The 20,048-nt window shown below is 39.0% G+C and overlaps 1 protein-coding gene across 7 annotated transcripts in view; it reads left to right on the top strand.

The window, feature by feature from the left end:
* The window catches only part of TRAPPC9 (trafficking protein particle complex subunit 9), a 472,387-nt gene that overhangs the window by 243,683 nt on the left and 208,656 nt on the right, over positions 1-20,048 (top strand). The window contains exon 22 of one of the 7 annotated variants that reach the window (XM_090138041.1): positions 11,988-13,357. The exons of the other annotated variants lie outside the window; for them this stretch is intronic. Coding sequence (XP_089994167.1) covers positions 11,988-12,016 — 29 coding nt within the window. The 3' untranslated portion in view covers positions 12,017-13,357. Of the gene's footprint in view, positions 1-11,987; positions 13,358-20,048 lie in introns of those variants that run through there. 7 annotated transcript variants of the gene reach the window in all.

Genomic DNA, 20,048 nt, shown 5'->3' with positions numbered 1-20,048 from the left:
CAGGATATTTGACAAGCATGTTATGTCCAAGAAATCCAAGTAGTAAATTTGTTTAATGCAGCAAACAATGTTTACCTTTTTCCTCAAAACTTCTGTCTTCCTAGTCAGTCTTTCACTGTTACAGTAGGACAACTCATCGTTTAACAAATGGGCCGTATTTCTCCTTCAATTTACATTCTTTCCTAAAGCATAGTATTTTTGAGACATCAGTCTGATGGCACACATGCCGCTGTGCCTCAGAGTAACTTCCACACGCTGTGTTTATGAAGTGTTTATCCCGACATGGTGAATAGGATTCACGTGCTGCTTGTCTCGTCCCTTCAGCGCTCTCCCACTTCAGCCCCTGGGAGTGACTTACTGCAGCAAAGCTGAATGCTGCTGAGCCACAGCCTTGTGAGAATTTGTGTCCCCATCTTAAACTGGGCAAGAAAGGAAATCTTTCTGCTCCAGCTGTTTGTTTGTTATGCTCAAATACTGACATTGGTTTTGTTACAACTTTGTACTTCATTTTGACATTGCGTTATGCAGTCAATTTGGCATTGAACTGTAGAAAAATGAGAATACTAGGGAGCAGATTCCTCAAAATATCAGTTTTATATCACAGACAGCTCTCCAAAACGTACGGGGAAGAGAAAGCTCTTTTTCTTTCAGCTTTGCTGAGCAAATTACACAATTCCTGTGGAAATCTTAAATCTAGTACATTTAAAATCAGTTTGTGCTACCAAGCCTGAGGTTTGGTATCAGTAGTTCCTGTTGTGTGTTGTAGTCACTAATCCTTTTAATGAAGAGCTTTTAGCATTGGAGAGATTCTATTTATAGTAAAACCATTAGAGCATAAAGCTCCTCATTGCTATTCTGCAGCATGTAGCTGTAATGTTTGTCAGTGGAGGGAAGATATTTTTAGCTGCAGCATTCAAAACCGGGGCTGAAAGGTCAAGAATCCTCGCGGGGATATGTTCTGCTACATCAGTGCTATCACACAGCTGCTGTTTACTCTCTTATCGTTCTTCAGTAATAAGAAGATTTCTTCATTGTGACACTAAAGGTATAAAGCATCCAAAGCACTTTGTGCATGGAGTGAATATTCAGGAAAGGATGACGTATCCGATCTCATTAAATGTTCTACTTCTCCTTAAGTGAATGATTTTATTTTCCCATAGACTATCTCAATACCTATTCATCAAGAGATGCATTCTATGAATTTTTATTTTTTTATTTTTTTTAATGAAAGGGGATAAGGCCAAGTGAAAGCAAAAGGCAATCTGCTGAAATAGAGAAAGTTTTGAGTACGTGGTATTCGGCCTGACGTCTACACCATTAATTTTCATAGCAAGGTGCTGCATGAGCAGAAGACGTAATATCAGCGTGTAATTTGGCAAAGAAGAGGAGTCTGGAGGTTCCTATTGATAATATGAGGAACAGAATTGTGGGTGGGGGTGATTATATCTGCTACAGGACAGCTCGTAGCTCACAGGGTAGGTACTCTGCAAGCACAAAAAGATTCTGTGGTCCTATTGAAAGAGGGTGTGACAGATGATCCATGAAAGGAAGAAGGGAGAAAAAAGGAAGGGAGAGAAGGGATAATTACAGGAATACAAGGCTGCATATATTAGCAGAGTGTACAATGTGGAAGCTTCAGAGGGTTTTCTAATGTCTTCATATAAAAATCAGGGGGGAAAGATTAATTGCCACATTGAGAAAATTAGGGCTGGATGATCAAAGGAAAGGCAGAGCAGAAATGGCCTGTTGGCAGATGGTTTATAGAAATGGAGAGGTTTTTCAGAGGATATGAGTAGAATTCTTTGCTGCTCGAGATGCAGGCAGTGTCATATTTTAATAATAATAAGCTGCTAAGTAACCCCTTTTATTCAGAAAACATTATGTATGAGAAAAGTATGAGTAAAATAATACATCGACAGGTACACTTCCTTCCAAGGGTATAATAAAATTAATTGTGCTTTTCCTCTAGGAATTTCTTCTAGGTCTTGCTGCTGGAGGTTATCTTGTGACACATAGAGTCCATAATATCACACCTTCTAAAACAGGTTCTTTCATATCAGGAAATTTGTTTAATTCCACTCTTTCTGTGTGCCCCAAGGAGTTTTTAATACCATTTTTCTGGGCTTTCTGTATGGGTAGAGCTGAGTTAGTCCATGTGGTTATAGCTGTTCCAGCACAGACTGACACATGTTAATAGGCAGCTCCCAATCCCAGGATCTCACAACATAAATAAACCAAAAATTCAAGGATTGTCAAAAGAACAGGAGAAATGGAAAACGTCTCAATTCTGCAGTTGTTTTTTTTTTTTTTCCCTCTTGTAATTGAATGAGATTAAGGTAAATGGGTATCGGCTGAAGGGAGTGACAGATGAAGGAAGCTTTATGAAAAGACTTGTGCAGCATTGATGACTCACTCCTACCCAAACACAGGGGTGTTCCTTGGGCCTGTTATCTCCTTCCCTCTCACTCTTGTGTGAAAGAAACTCATATGTTTCTGCCTCAGTCGCCCACTTCATGTCAAAGTGGCTCCATTCAACTCACTAAAAGGGCAGAAAACAAAGTCAGGGGGGAAAAAAATAAAAGGAATTTGCTTTGCTTTGGGTATTTCATTTTTTATGATGAGATTAGCTGGTTGAGTCAGTGTACCTTCTAAAAGGGCTGGTGAGGAGCCAGAGGGCCAAGAAGTAGGAGACACCCAAGAGGGTATTTCTTGGTGCTTAACGCTGGCCTGGGAGGTAGTTGGGTATGGGAGTAGGGGACAGGCAGGTATGGGTATGGTTGCTCTGGGTATGGGAGGTGCACCTGGAAGGGCCATCTGTATACTGAGCACCTGGACTCCCTGTATCACAGAATCACAGAATAGCCAGGGTTGGAAGGGACCTCAAGGATCATGAATCTCCAACCCCCCTGCCACAGGCAGGGCCACCAACCTCCCCATTTAATACTAGACCAGGCTGCCCAGGGCCCCATCCAATCTGGCCTTGAACACCTCCAGGGACGGGGCATCCACAACCTCTCTGGGCAGCCTGTTCCAGCACCTCACCACTCTCTCTGTGAAGAATTTCCCCCTGACGTCCACCCTAAATCTCCCCTCCCTCAACTTAAAACCATTTCTGCTCGTCCTGCAGTTATCAACCCTTTCAAAGAGTTGTTTCCCCTCCCCTCTGTAAGCTTCCTGTACTGGAGTATTTCCTGGACCTATTTCTGAGGTATGATTATCTGAGCATAGAATTGAAGCTTTATCTTGTAGCTCTCAGAGGAAAAATAACACCACAAAGAAGAATATTTAGAATGGAATGTATTTGGGATGGAAGAATTTATCCTTAGTTCCTGACTTTGTTAGGTATGTATATATATATACACTTTCTTAATAGAAGAGAAACATTATACACATCGGTGACAGATTGAAGATACTGGGAGAACAGGAAATTTACAACATTTTGATGGTAGCAAGGAAGAGAGAATTCAGGATGCTGAAGGAATCAGCAGAAAAATGACATAAAATCATAATCTGCGATCCTAAATGCAAATCAAGAAGTTGTTTGATGATAGCTTTCATAGCCTATGGAGGTAGCCATGGTACACACAGAAAAAAAATGGACAAGATCACAGCCTGATAAGAGTAATCTTTAAATTGATTCTTCGTATTTTGTGTGAAAATGCATTTGATTTTAACCATAAAGTTGTTGTGGAAATCCTGATGTAGTTTTCCTCAGTTCCCCACTGAACCTTGAACTTGTATGAAATTCTGTGTAGGTTTGCTGTTTGTGCCATGTTCTGCTTTGCATTTTCAGACTGCTTAATTCTTCTCTGGGCTCAGACCAGCTGCGGTTACTTTAATGGTGTTGTCTTCATTGCAGTTTTGTCTCTCCTTTGCAGTTGCTATTTTTAATGTTAGCTGTTCACTTACCACCTAACTTGCTTTATTAGGTAAGCGTTCATGGAGGGGAAGTGTGCATTTGCTTTTATCTGATGGAGAGTTTTGTTAGGAAAAGCAAAGTCAGCTCTTTGGGAACCTAATGGGCTACATCTGTCCGTGAGATTTATGAAGTTTTTCTTTCATGTAGAAGGTATATATGACAGTTGATGGTTGAATTAGATAATTCATAGTGGTCTTTTCCAGCCTTGATGATTCTATGATACATATATACACCTAATGAAATCAAGAGCTAAGCTGAAGGCCAGTTGTGCATTGGCATGAAGTTGCAGACCACTACATTTTGCTGTATTGACATTCAACTTGGCTGTAAATTGGTAAAATTCAGAGCTAATCAGTTCCTAAAATGCTCTATTTCTGTTAAATTCTCCCCTAAATCACTTCAGTGGGCAGAGATGGTTTAAAAATAATTGCAAAGCGGACATGCAGACCTTTACTGTCATCCCTTCAATGAACACGAAGTAATTGACAGTTGCCTTTTACTAGTTCCATATTTTCACTTTAAATATATAGTTTCTGTGAGAGAGTGCAAATGTCAAAGCTGTGTCTGTAGAAAAGACAAAAATACCTGCCTGCAATTACTGTTTGCTGGAGATGTACATTGTGAGAGAGGTTTTGCTTGCTCTCCTTCCTGCAGTTTCTGAGTTGTATACCTTTTCCTTCATTTGTTTCCTAAGCAAGGGGAGTTTAACTTGGAGAAGAGAAGGCTGCAGGGAGATCTCATTGTGGCCTTTCAGTATTTGAAGGAAGCATATAAACAGGAGGGGGAACAGCTGTTTATGAGAGTGGATAGTGATAGGACAAGGGGGAAGTTTTAAACTAAGGGGAGGGTTAGGTTGGATATTAGGAGGAAGTTTTTCATACAGAGGGTGGTGATGCACTGGAACAGGTTGCCCAAGGAGGCTGTGGATGCCCCATCCCTGGATGCATTCAAGGCCAGGCTGGATGTGGCTCTGGGCAGCCTGGTCTGGTGGCTGGTGACCCTGCACATAGCAGGGGGTTGAAACTCGATAACCATTGTGGTCCTTTTCAACCCAGGCCATTCTATGATTCTCTGATTCATAGTCTCCCATGTTTTGAGATGTATTGTGTGTTTGCCTCTAATTTGAAACATGGCAAATTTTGTAAAATCTGGAAATATGACAGGTATATGAGTTCTGACCTCATAGGCCTGTGCTGCATTTTGTAGAGATGCACATTTGGCAGCCCTGCAAATCCTTTCACTCGTCTGCCTTAAAATCTATTTGGCTCTCGGTTACTGTATAAAAGGATTCTTGAAGTTTCAGTTTAGGAATCTCAGTTTAAATCTCTTTGCAACAACTTAAATTTCAAGAGTTGTTATTAGAGAAAGACTGAGTGGCTTTGAGAGATGTGTGGAGACTTGTGCAGAGCCGCGTGGACATCGGAGCATCTCGTCATTTTAACTGCAGCTTTTCCAGCTGCTGCAGAGCAGTATCTGGAGATTTCAGTTTATCTACTGGAGCTAATCCGTGCCTTCAGTTCATTGCACACACAGAGCCTATGCTGTGGATTCCATTCAGCTTAAATGAAGTACTGGGTCTTAGTGTTTCACTGAAGCAGTATCTGTTCCATTGTAGGTACCACTTGTGCAAATAAAGCTTCAGGCAGTGGCTAACATTGTAATTGCTCCATCCTTCGAATTTGCTTAACGTGAGAGCATTGTTGTCAGTGCTAAGGCCTTCTGTAATACAAAGTTAGCAGCAGAGGTTGAACCTTCCTGCCAATGTTCTGTTACGTTTATTGCTATGCGACAGATGGCAGCAGTGGGGCAGTCTGATAAAATGATGTCTGACATGGAAGCAAAGAGGTGGAATTGAATTCCTCCATGTGAAAAAAAATTGCAGCCATTGACATTCATCAACACTTGCTGAATGTTACTGGACACCGAGCAGTGGATGTGAACGCAGTGAGGCGATGGGTGGTGTGTCTCAGCAGTGGCAACCATGACAGTGGATCACCTCCATTGATTTTTTTTTGTGTGTGGCATGCAGGCTCTTTTGTAGCTGAGAATTTGCTCTATCAAATAGTGCTATTGTGTCCCTTGTGTCTGTTGTAGTTTCCATGCATGTAAGTAGGAGACATTACTTTCGAAGTGACTGATGTATGACTTGTTTCCTACATGTATATATATACACTTACAGGCTTTTTCCATATGGAGGTAAGTAACCATATAGAAACATATATTTGCTTTCTTAATTCATAGGATTTTTCTATGATACGTTCAACACAAACATAGATAAGTCAAGGCTTCATCAGGAAAAAAATTCGTTACTGCCAAATTGCATTACATTAGGCCAAAAAATTCTTTCCAAAACATTAATCAACTCTTCTGAAGGAAATACCTGAACCAGTGCATGTGACTTCTAAAATCATCAGTCTGTTCCTAGGGAGCAAAAGCTGAAGGTGAAAGGATAATCTTGCCTTTTTACCTAATAACCTCTGGTCTGGGAATTGTGAAACACTTAATTGGAACTGGATTTTATAGCATGGAAAGTGAATAACATGGGAGAGCCAAAGCCTATGAAGATGTCTAATGTGGACATCATGCATTGCTTCTAAGAACAGAATGAAATAAGAGCTGGAAACGTGACTACGTGAGCAGATAGCTGCTTTGATAGCTCAAGTTTCTAACTAGTTCCCAGAAGAAAACGTTACAAAATTCTCATGCAGAGCAGCAAGAGCTCTTCTTTCAAACAGTGCAGATCTGAAGAAACGTATCATTATCAGCCTCGGAAACTGCCGACCAAAGCTCCAGCAGAACATTAATAAAATAAAAGAGCAGGTCTGTTGAACTGAAGAGGCACATCCTACCTTCACCATTTTATCTAATTCTTTCCATGACCTCCTCCTCCCACGTCAGCCTTCCAGCTCAGCTTGTCCCGACGCACTCCCCAGCATCTCCTGCATTTTTCTTGGCTCGCGTTGTCCTCCTGAGCTGACGGAGCTTCAGTCTTGCTGATCCCCTTCTGTCTGAGGGTTCATGGGATGACGTAGAAGATCTCATTCCTTCTGACAGTAGATCAGAAATAACTGAAAAAAATCAAATGATTCCTTACTCTGAGGGCAGAATGAACTTCTGATTTTTCTTTTCTGGCCAACATTATGTTTATAAGGCTGGAGGCTGACTTGGGAAGCTGATTTTTTCTACTTTTTTTTTTTTTTTTAAGAGAGCTCAATACCCGAGGATGGTATACCTCTAGATAAAAAGTTAGTTGTAGCTAGTAAGTTGTCCAGCAGTGCTGACATGAGAAGACAGTTGATTTCACTATGTTGCTTACCTCTTGTGAATTTATGATGCTGTTTTTCTGAGAAAACTGAAATGTTTCTTATCATCAGTGAATGAATCGTATCCCGGTGAGAAGCACAATGTGCATATTACATATAGACAGGCTGAGAAAAGATCACTGTTTTGCCTCAGGCTCCAGAGTAAGACAGTAACATAATGGGAAGTTCAGTCTTGCAGCCTCTTGGTTCAACCAGTGAATGACTCATTTATGATACTGAGTTAAACACACTGAGAATGGATGAGGGTGAATAGAGCTTAGAAGATGAGTGGTCAGAATGATTTCCCCTATTCAGGGCTTAATAACTTGTGACTTTCACACCAGTTTGGAAATTAAGCTAAAAATAAGAGACTGTGTTTTGCTTATGGTATTATCACTGATTGACAAACAAAGCAAATGTTTTTCTACACTGACTTACTTCCAGTGTCTTTATTTACACATCACTGAGTCAGAATAATTTGTAATTTGGCTGTTTCACAAACCTTGTTTTGTTATTCCCTTTAGCTGCCACTGGCTTGGCAATGAGGTGGCATGAAGCTTATCTTCTTCTGAACGTGAAGACCTCTATACATCCTCCCCAACTTCTATCCAAAGACCTTCCTTGCTCTAGAATACCTGTAGGGAGAGGTTTTATTTGTAATGGCAGGTATGACATCCACAAAAAATCTGCACTCAGTTTGTTCCAAGCTCATTTTGAAGGTTGAGAGGTGAGATGTCAAGTCAGTAGTGTCCTCATGGTCCTGCAGCTCAGGGCTTTCCTCTTGGAGTGTAGTTTGAAGAAGGCTGTTAACTGACCTCCATTACCCTTACCCACCCCTTGTTCTTGTGATCCTCATTGCAAAATTGTATCTTACCACCAGTGCCCTTCTCTCTGGGCTCAAATTTGACAACTTTATGACCTTGCTCTTCCAGGGTAATTTGTAGTCCAAGGCTGGTTCTGTGCATATGAAACCCCATCGCAGTACATCCTGTGATCCATGTACCTGTTCAGTTTGATATTTTAAAATGCTCTCTTTAAGTACTGACTGTTCATTTCTAGCCAGAATTTGCCAGTGATCTGATGAACTTTCAGTTTTCCCCAGAGTTGAATAACTGAACACGAGAAAGCAGATTAGTCACCAGTAAAATAAATCACTTAATAATCACTAATCTAAAAGAAAATATTAATTACTTGTCAAGAGTGATTTCTCTTAAAATCTACTGTTCAAATTGCAGCTGAAACAAAAGCAGATGTTTCTGCTTTGTCCCAGGCCTCTGGAAATCATAGAATCACAGAATCATAATGGAGAACTGGAGTCAAATTGGACTCCACATCATGGTCTGTGGGGGTTGGTGTAGCTGTTATTTGTGTTTTGAATGACAGGTGGAAAGACTAGTAGTTGTACTGTTTCCCATTTCTTCTATACAAAGTGTGGAGATGACATTCAGATCTTTATTTAACATTTTTGCTGCATTTTTGGGGGAATAAGTATTTACAGGAACAAAAAATGAAAAATGCCATACATTAAATATTAGTAGTCATTCAAAAATTATGAAATCACTTCTTGTAGTCATGTTTCATTTTTGAAGTGTTTTGCAAACATGCATGAGGACCAGAAACACATAGTTTCAAAATGCAACATTTGTATTGAAGGTAAGGTCAATAAGGCAGAGTTAGGAGGAAATACATTTACGACAAAAGCTTGAGGTTCCAGATCTCAGAAGAGTCGATTCTCTCTTCCAGTACTATTGTAAATTTATTGTGATACCTTGGCTAAGTTGACTTTATTTACTTGAGGTGAAAGGGGCATTGTGATGGATTGATGGTTGGACTGTGTGTGGAAAGATGGTTGGACTAGATGATCTTACTGGTCTTTTCCAGCCTTAATGGTTCTATGATTCTGTTCTATGATTCTGTGTGAGCTAAGAAAGGTTCAAAGCAGCTGAAAAGCACGAAACACAACAGTATGGAATCAATTAAATTCAGCTGGACCAGACCTGTGCCATTGCCTCGTCCAGTCCCCACCCAGAGCAGGACCAATCTTAATATTAAATGATGTGTGGAGTCAGACCAGCTGAGGGCTATCAGCATTCTTTTGCAACTTCCCAACTTGCAGACTGTGAATTAGTGGCAGATTTGCTCTGTGTTTTCACCCTAACTCTCCTGCCTAACTTGCTTTTAAATAGCTACAAAGACTTCTTATTTGCACTGTAATTTTTCTTCAGTAATTATCTTAATTTTATTTAGAATATAAGGTGAAATGAAGGACACGGGGATATGATGAAGAAATGAAAAACAAGTTGTGAAGGCTAAAAAGCCTTGCTAGAAGGGGAGTCTCAAATCTGTTGTCTCAGTTGAGATGTCAACAATGTGAGAGATTATTGATTTATAACTATTTTCTCTTCGTGTCGTCTTTTCTTTTAAAAGAAAATGCATGTAGAAGTACAACCACGGATTTAGTTTCTCAGCATTTCTGTTCATCTAGTTAAATTATGCAAAAAATTGTCTGTCTTTGAAATGTTTTAACAATGTCTTTTTTCCTACAAAAACAAAAAAGCTAGCCACCAAGTCAGCAGGTACAACCATTTGCTGCTCATCCCACTGATTAGTATGATAGTGAAAGCATACTCAGATATGAAGTATGTTTTGGATTCTTTAGTGTGTTCTTTTGTTCTCATTGCATGCTGGCGCTGCGATGCCATCGCTGTTTCTTGTATGGAAATGCTTAAAAACACAGCAGTCAGCATTAGAAAACAGAAAGCTGCACCTATTCAGCTCTTGTGTTCTGCCAAGAATCTGATCCTGTTGGAGTTAAATCATCTGGAATCACGGAATCACAGAATCATGGAATATCCTGAGATGGAAGGAACCCATAAGGATTGTCAAGTCCAACTCAATTATTTGTGTCATTGTTAAATAAAGTTCCCCTTCTATTAAGCAGTGCTCAGGTTTGGTAGTACTAAATCTTAGCATTCCTCAATTTTATCTGAACTGGCAAAACATGACAGTATTTCCTGCATTTTAATTCATATTTTTCCTGGGCACCCTGAGAATGTTTCCCATGTCCATCTTGGAGATTTTAATGTCTTTTCTCAAACATCTCTCTTGAGAGAGAAAGCTCTTTTCTGGAAGTTCATTGCCAACCTAACTTCATTACACTTTTGGTATTTAGTGCTTTTTTTCCACTAAAGAACACCAGAACTTCAAATAACTTAATTTCTAGATACATTTAGTGGTATAGAAAACCCCCACATTTTCTTTGGGAAGATGGCTGCATTATATAGATGATTATATTATATTTTTAGGATATTAGTCTGGAAAGAGGCTGCCTGAAGAGAACTTATTTCAGCTACATTTCTGTACTGATGCCTAAAATAAAATTGGTAATAATTTCACAGTTTAATAATAGAACATATGATATAACATTATACCAACTGAAGATTTTAGATATCATTTTGAGAGATAACAGGCATGGATTTTAACAGCCTCGGGCCTTGTCAAAACAGGTGACTTAAAAAACTCTTTATTTTCTGTCAAAGACATAGCTCATTTGCTTCAGAATTAGCAATATTTGGGTCATTGACCTAAACTGCTGACTACTCAAGTCATATTCAGTCAATAGTTCTTACTCTGAAACAACATACACTCAACCATTTAGCTCTTATCTGGAGTTGAGTTCACCTGAAGAGGACTTGTGGCTCCCAAAGACATACATTTCTGCATACTTTTCTGCAGAAAACAATTTTTGGAATCATTTGTACCCATCTTGTCCAGGAACATTTTTCTTTTGTGTCTGTAAAGTGAAAATATAGCATGAGACTGATGGCTATTTGATCTCCTTGCAAATCTGTGTAGGATTTTCCTACAGAATGTATTCTGGGTGAGCAATTTACTGCTGCTAGGATTGTCTGTAATTGTCACATGGTAGTGCAGGTTTCTGTTTCTGCACGCTAAGTCTAAGTGACCAAGGGAAAAGCAGTTAAATTGGGTATTTGCAAGATTTAGTGGTCTTTGCTCTTTTACACAAACCGTCTTGATATTTATTAGAAGAGGTTCGTATTTTAAGTCTCAGCTTTCACATTTTCCTGTAAGTTGTGTTTGTTGCTGTTCCTATTTCTAAATGCACTTTCGTGTCTTTATAAATACTGTATTTCTAGTGCACGTGTGTTCATGGGCAAAAAAATGTACTGAGACTGTGTGCAGGTTACTTTGGTTTGTGTGTGTGAGCAAAAATACAAAATTTAGAGCAAAAAAAATAGTTTGTGGACAAGATCACGGAATTCAGCATACAGAAACTTGCTAATTTGATCTTTGAAGGCACGAGTGATATTTTCACTCTGGATCCATTTGCTACATTTTCCACAAATAGATTTTATTCATATCACTCGAGGAGACACGTGGCTGCAATTTATGGAAACCTCATCGTGCTCATGGAAAAGCGCAGTGCCGCAGCTCTAACCAAAGCACACCAGTTCATAAATCTTGCAGTGCTATGAACAATATGAAAGTATACTATTTTTTTTTTTCTTTCGGGCAGATGATAACATTTTATTGCTTGAAGTTGATTCCTATAGAGTTCAAAGAGGAAATAAACGATCTCACCAAGTTGGTGAAAGAATTTCATGCTGGCTGGCAAACAAGGTTTGCAAAGTAACCCAACAGCCTCACTGGCAACGTGTGGTTTCCATGGACTGTGTGCTTCTGGTGTTTCTGCTCTGAATTGTGTGCAGTGTCAAGTTGTCCTCTATTCTTGCTTTACTTACCAGGAACTCGAGAAACCCACGCTGGAGCCTAGCTCTGGATAGCTGCAAACCCTAGAGCTTCCTGACGTTAGTGGTGGTATAAAAATGATCAATAGAGAAGAGCCTTGCTGTGCGGCGATGCTATTTTTCCTGAAGATGAAAGCTGTTAGTCACAACAAATGATATTCTTTCGTTTTACCAACAAGTGCATGCATGCTGAGTAGAAATACTACCACGGTGAAACTGGTGCTTTTATTGTCCCTGCAGTGTCCTTGGCAAAGTGCTTGATGGATTAGCAAGAGAGTGCTTCTATTATACAGATTAGGGGCCTCATTCTTCATAATAAGAACTGATTATAGTGCAGTGTTATTTACCATTCCCTGTGCTCAGAATTGAAGTTTTAATGTAACCATATTAAAGCAATATATTAAAAAGAAAAAAAAAAAAAAAAAAGGAGAGATGGATCCATGGTCATTTAAATTTACTGATTTTGAGCTCTCTGGATGGGACTGCAGTTGTACGAGCTTGGGAGACCTGAGAGGATGCTGAGTTTTCTGCGTCTTCTTCAGTGGAGCAGCAAATCTCTTAGTTCAGATCTTGTGCATTTAGGTGTAAATGCCCCTATGTGAAGTAGATTTGTAAGTCAAGGTGGAAAAGAGAATGGAGTCTAAAAATGTCTATACCCTAAATGGGGTACAGCCTGCAACTGCTTCCCTTCTTCTTATGACCCAACCCACTCTTCTGTTCCTTTCCACGCTGAAAGTAGCATATGTACTTACTGCAAATAAAGCGTAATTGTGCTGCAGGTTGGCTTTTCTCTAAACAGAACAATCGAGAGTATCAGGAAGATGGTAAAAAGCCCTAAAGAAATATTGAAATGAACAAAATCTTCAAAGGAAGGAATGTTTTTAATAATTACGAATCGTGAGTATTTTGGTTACTCTGCAATAAGCAAATCCTTTAGGGATGAAAATGTGCTCTGGCTGCTTTGAAAATACATAAAATTCACAGTGTGTTTGATTAGAACTTCTGTATTGCTTACTTAAGCTTTAGAAATGAATTGTACAAGCATTTCATAAGGAGTGGTTCCTAAATCCTATAAGGCAGACTTACAATCTGTCAAAGTCTGATGTAAGCACTGGTAAGAATTAAAAAAAATGTGTTCAGAGCTCAACAGGAAGTTTGAAATAGAGCGGGAAAAGATTACTTTATCACTGTAGACTTCAGGCAATTCCAAGACTTGATATTTTTGCTTAGAATTCCCTTGTAAATTTGGTATTCCCATTATTCTTAAGCATGCTAGAGATATGGGACAAAGGATAAATCGGAACGCAGAAAATTGGGCAGAATTATGGAGCTTCAGTCCTCAGCTAGCAATATCTAGCTGTAATGACTGTTGAAGAGACTTTCCTCTGTTTTTTTTTAATTATTTTTAATAGGACAGATTTAGGATAATTTTTTTTTTCCTGAAAACCTTTAATGGGTTCACCTTAAAATGTCTTTTTTTCCTAGTTGCGAATCTGCGGATGAAAAACTGATATTATCCTCTCATTACAAACACCGTCAGTAAATTAGCTTATAAATTCTTATGCTGAAAGCATGAATTGCGTAATAACTGGAGTTTTTAATCAAAGCTTAAATAAAATGAGTTTATCTAAATAGCACAGGTGCTGCAAATGTTTTTTTTCTATAATGTTTTTCAATAAGCTTCTGTTTCTAGAATGATCATGTGTGTCACCTGCAGTACTGTTCTTGCCTCCTTCCTAGTTGAGTTCTATTGAATTCCCCAGTGAGTTTCCAACTCAGAGATACAGAGGGGCCAGAATGACATTATTGCTGTGGGTTTTGTCACTGAAATTTTCTCACAGCCCTTTAGCAAAGTGAAACTGAACCGAAATTGCTGGTATTCATCAGCACACTGTGAACAAACAGGATCACTCTTCATGTCAGAATGAATTTTAATGTTTCATTACAATTCACAATTAAGCATCCACTCTACTGTTTCCTCTTTCCCCAGCCTGTTTACTTGGACATCTGTAATACTGACATTTATGCTGACCTGTCTTCTTTGAAATTATTTTCCAAGTCTTTAATTCCATTTTCCAGAGTGCCCCGAGGTGAGAGTTTTTGTGGTTGCCTTCAATGACAAATGCTGTTAGAAACCCCTTCGTATGGCCTTCATCTCAGAATGCAGTTCAGAGAGCTTCAAGGAGAAGAAATACTGAACAGAAGAAAAAGGAGTCTAATGAAAAACGATCTATAATGTTTCAGTGCAAGGGAAAGAAAAATCAATCGGATGTTTTCATACTGAACAGAAAAAAGGGAGTCATGTGCAAAACAATCTATAATGTTTCAGTGCAAGAAAAGGAAAATTTGATTGAACGTGTTCGTGTGTTGTGACATCTGGAACCTGAGGTGATGCACAAAAAAATCCCAGATTCTGCTTTAAGAGGATTGCTGCTCTTGTAAAGCTCAGGGAGTGTGAAGGATGATTTATACAGTCATAAGATCCCTGACAAAGTTGCAAATAAAATAAAAATTGATCTCTTTGCATTTCAGATTAAATTAAAAAGAGTGAAAGAGATGGAACTTGAGCCAAATCAAACTTCTACAAGTTTTCGAAAATCTTTGCAGTTCATTTTGATCACTGAGCTTACTAAATCTATACTTTGAATATAATGCAGTCATCAGATTTGATGAAATAATGCATGAGAGAAATGAAGCCACGAGTTTTTCAATTCCCAAATGATGGTGTACTCGTGGCCTGCAAACTACTCCGAAGTGGCCCGGAATAAAAAGAAAAGAAATCCTTTTCTTTCACTGTTCAAAATGAATCACACCTCTCCCTCCATGCTGCTGAGTGCAGCACTTAGGGCAGCTGCTCCTGGTTTTCACTTTGGTGAATCAGAGCAAATTACATTTGGAAACACCAAACCTTAACTTAATGTAATTTAATGCACGGTTCTCCCCTTGAGCCAAAGTGTGACAGACAACAGAGCCGTGCAGGCTTGCAAATTCAGGAACATGATGCATATTTGTGAGGTACTTCTTTCACCCCAAGAGGACCACTTTGTGAAACATACAGACCTGCATTAGCTGATAATCTTTGCCCAGCCGTTTGATCACAAATACAGTAAGGCAAATATGCAAGATATTCTAGACTTACAAAGAGGTATTTAAACTATGCCCATCAACTCAAATAAAACCCTCCCAGGAGAACAATTGCCAATTGCAAGTTACAGGTTTATATTTTGTTCTTAAGGTAAGCAGAGTGAAGCCTTAACTCCCAACTTTATTTTCACTTTTACAGTGATGCGCAGAAACTTAAGAAATTTTGACCAGTAAAGACATATATGCTTTCTTGATTGTAAGCTTGCAAGTGAATATTCAAGTGAATAAAAGGCTGAGGGAACTGGGCTTTTTTTAGCTTAGAGAAGGCTCCAGGAAGACCTCACTGTGGCCTTCCAGTATTTGAAGGGAGCGTATAAACTGGAAGGGGAAAGGCTGTTTACGAGGGTGGATAGTGATAGGACAAGGGGGAATGGTTTCAAACCGAGACAGGGAGTTTAGGTTGGATATTAGGAGGAAGTTTTTCACTCAGAGGGTGGTGACACACTGGAACAGGTTGCCCAAGGAGGCTGTGGATGCCCCATCCCTGCAGGCATTCAAGGCCAGGCTGGATGTGGCTCTGGGCAGCCTGGTCTGCTGGTTGGTGACCCTGCACATAGCAGGGGGGTTGAAACTGGATGATCATTGTGGTCCTTTTCAATCCAGGCCATTCTGTGACATGATTATATGATATAGTGTATAGTATAAAGCCTGCAGAATACCTTGCATAGCACATCTCCATTGGTCAGGAAATCAGCAATCACTCTAGGATGTGGGATCAGCCCACAGAGGGTAGGTAGGGAAATCTGAGAAGTCAGGGCATCTACAAAACAAAGACTGATCTCATTTTAGCTCAAAAATGACAGGTGTTCCTCATTTTAGTAACTGTAGTATTTGCCTGCCAGTGTAATGGAAAATTTGTTTTCATTTGTTGATACTTTTCCTCCTATGGGCACATTTCATCTGTGCATTAGTTTAAGAGGTAAAAATGTTAGTAATAGAAGAATGTGGAAAGTTATTAGGGTAGTATGCACATTTTGAAATGTTATAAATGGTAATATGTATTGGGATCATTCATTTTCTTTGTGTTCATTGCAGGAATCCACTGGAAAGTGACTTTTTTCCAGTTTCACAATGCATCTGTATACAATGGCTGACATAAATGTTTTTGAAAATACAAATCACCTTGATTATCATCATTTAATCCAAGGGAGAGTTTTCTAAACACTTTTCTTCTGGTAATAGCTGTCAGTGTTTTAACAACTATTCTCTTTAAGTGAAATACACATGGTTTTGTTCTTAGGAAATGTCCAAAAAAAAATTTGATAGTGCCTGTTTTACAGAATCAAAATATATGGGGTTGCATGTAAGAACAGAATCTGAAAGTATCTCTTAGGGTATATGTGGACGAGGGGAATTTGAATAGATCATCGACCATTACAATAAAATATTTAAAATAAAAATATGTACTTTTTTCTTAATGTGTTAACATTTTTTATAAGGCAGAGCTTCTCCAAAGACGTGTCTTGAAGGAAGGCTTACTGCAGTTTATAGTTAGGACAGTGTTTTGGTTACTCCGGGTTACTAACCCATTTTATTTTCACAACTTTTGGTAATATATTCCAATTTAGTATCATTGAGCCTTGTTTTAACAGAGGAGGTGAACTGCAATTTTCCTTGCTCGCTATGTACTTTAAATTTAACTTTCAACTAATTCTGGTTGAGTGAGTGGGCACTGCAGTTTGTTACAGTAGGTTGTGTGGGTTCAGGAAAGCAAGAAATGTGAACTAAATGCAGCAAAGTAGCTGTCAAGGAATACAATTTTTAAAAAATTACTAAAAGCAAAGTGTAAAGTGATATGTACACTGAGTCAAAGTTTTCTGCTTTTTTAGTTGCATCCCTCCTCCTCCAGTGTTTTGTTCCTTTCTACAATGACTGTCCTACCTTAGAATGAAGGTAGAGAAATCCATTTCCCCTCTACCTTCCCAGGGTAGACATGATGCTGGCACCCTACTCTGGGTGTCTCTTCTTAAGCAGGGGTAGGACAGAAGTCACTGCCAACCTCAGCCATTCTGTAATCCTGTGAATAAGTTGCTAAATTCTTATGGTTTTTTTTCTGCCTCTATAAAATTCCACTTTGTCAGATATCTTTGCATGTGCCTCCCTCCTAGTTATTCAGGCTTTTTCCCTCAAGTTTGCTGTGTCGACTTTTGATTGCCTATTAAGTAGTAGAACTGGCTTTGTCTCTGGTCTGGGAGACATGCAATGAAGGTTTCTCCAACAAAGGTGAATGCTCTTTGACAGGGAGTCTTAATAATGCAGCAGTTATCATGGTAAGAATTATTTAATAATTATATAGCATCAGACCAGTATCATCGCAGTTTTCAGTTGCACAGTTTTTTGATAGTCAGTTTAGATGAAACAGGATTATGCAGACCCACAGTCCTTCTGGGGTTCTGCTGATGTTTGTAGTGGAAAGTTCCAATGTTGTTGTGTGTCAGAAACTTCCCAAGAAATAAGGAGCACAGCAACAAAGTCTTATTTGCCAGCTTCTGTACTACGAGACCAGGGTTTGATTAGAAAAAAATGCTTCTACCTTTATATTTCTTGCAGGACAGCTGACCTTAATGAAGTCTCTCACTGGCTGTCCAATTTATATATCACTATTTGACAGTGAAGTTCTTTCTGCTGTGTGCATGAACAGAAAAGAAACAGAGAGGGATCCTGAAGGGAGCCTGTGATAAAGCTGGAACTAAAGCCAAAAGAGTTCTCACACTTAAACTGATTCTTCTGTCTTAGAGATGTTCGTTTGGGCATCTTGTCCTGGTGCTTGCTGAGCCATACTATGATTTGTGTCATCCTCAGCATTATTGTAGGCTGGATGCAGTTGGTAACTCTGCAGCAACACCACCACAAAAAGTATTGCTATAAGCAGTTCCATGAAATCATAGAATATCCTGAGTTGGATAAGAATCACTGGCTCCAACTCTTGCCTCCAGACAAGACCACCCAAGAAACAGACCATAGTTTATTTTACCACAGTTATTTTACTCTGCTGTACCGTATTTTTCCCTGACATACTAGATCTTATTTTCTACATACTGTTGCTCTGTTAATAGTGAAAATAAGAAAATGAATGTCTACATTTTTGCCTTCTTTTCCTCATACAGAACTTCAACATACGCACCTGCCTAACTTGGCAAATTGAGGACAACAAAACCACACTGGTTACTTAAATAATTCACTGGCAGTAGGGTACTGTTTTGTCACTTTAACATTCTTTTTTTCCTCCAAATTTCAAGTGAAAGCAGCAACTTCCTGGATCTTGCTACAGAACAAAATAGTTGGGAAACCTACAGATCTTGGAGGGAAGACCTCTGCTTTCTTCCAAGGTCACCTGCTTTGTAGCCAAGTGTGATGCTCTGGTACCCAAACCCCTTAAATTTCCACATATTCATGATGTTCATGGGGTTATAATGGGTATAGATTTTAACATACACCAACTCACATGATATATAATTCTGTGATAAGTGGAGGGAAAGTCATTACAGGGGAATTTTTTGTTCACTCAGTCTTCATAAGATATTTCTTAAAAAAAAAAAAAAAAAAAGTACACTGCAATAAAATGAACTATTTTGCAAACTGCTGTCTATATTCAAATTGCAAACCGATAGCTGTAGTTCTCAGAGAGAAACTGCAAGCTTCAGATTTCGTAATGTAGTTGGCAGTTTCAAAAATAGGAGGGCTGCAAGCAAAGGTGGCAGTTCCACCGGGAATTAACCAGTAAGTGATGGAGGACAGATTCAGTCTTTCTTAAAGTGATGCTGATCTGCAGTTCTAATATTAATGTATTTCTTCTACAGTGTTGTTTGTAGGGCCATTTGGAGAAGGGATTTGGATGGACAAGAGTGGCTTATTCAGAGAGAGGTCATCTTTCTCCTCTGCACTGTTGTCCAGCCAGATCCCTTCTACAAATGGCCAGATGCATTTGCAGTTAAGTTCATCCTTATTTTCCCTGCCAGCTCTTACAGCAAATTACACTTTTATGACTGCAACATATTCTTGCAAGTTTACAATTTTCTGTAGTAATATTTCATCCATGACAAGGAATTTAAACTGAAGAGGCTTTTAGATAAAGAAACAGATTGTTCTTTCTCCTGTACCCTCATGGGTCAGTGTTCAGTCTATTCCTGTGTTGTGTACAGAGAAAGCCTTAGCGAAGAATTCAAGTGATATCTCTTATCTTAGCTTAATTGTCATGGCACATTTTTCTAGAAAAGCATCCATCCGTTGTTTTTGAGTGACATCTTACCCTCAAATATGTCTTTGGTAGTAGTAAATTTGTTGTTTTTTGTCAAAATATTTGGTATATAATACTGAACTTTGCAGGGAGTCGTTCTGTCCTGCACATTGCAGTGCAACACGTGGAGAACTGCAGAGGTGGTTTTATTTTGATGTCATCCCATTCTGGTTTATTAGTGGCGATTCTGTAACTAGAAAAATGTGCTTAAACATTGGAAGCCATTTGAAAAGACAGTGTTTCAATGTATGTATATTTGGGGAGCTGCATAATAGTACTGACAAATAGCATGGTTATTTCAGCAGCTTTTCTCTTCAAAATTGACACAAGGGCATGGATGCATGCTTTGAAATTCAGCTGTGCCAGGGATGTGTTTAATGGGTTACAGTGAGTGTTTCCCATCAGTGACTCTCAGCTGTGAGACAGAGTTGTGATCCTTCCCATATATTTGCATTTTGCTTGTGGTCTTTATTCACAATTATTGGCTTTTCTTGGGCAGACAGTGTAAAGAAAACACGGTGATTTTTCTGAACAACAACAAATGTGTATTTAATTTAAAAAGCCTGACTACCAGTGTATGAAACACCTCAATATTCTTTGGCAAAGTCTTCAAAAGTAGTTTGATGATTTTTTTTTAATTTAGAAATTTCCCAAATATTTGTTAGGTCAGTTCTATG

This window comes from Phasianus colchicus, chromosome 3 (assembly GCF_987193195.1).
Source record: "Phasianus colchicus chromosome 3, bPhaCol1.hap1.1, whole genome shotgun sequence".
NCBI lineage: Eukaryota > Metazoa > Chordata > Aves > Galliformes > Phasianidae > Phasianus > Phasianus colchicus.
The sequence above is the reverse complement of the archived record's forward strand: the minus strand, read 5'-3'. Positions and strand labels throughout refer to the sequence as shown.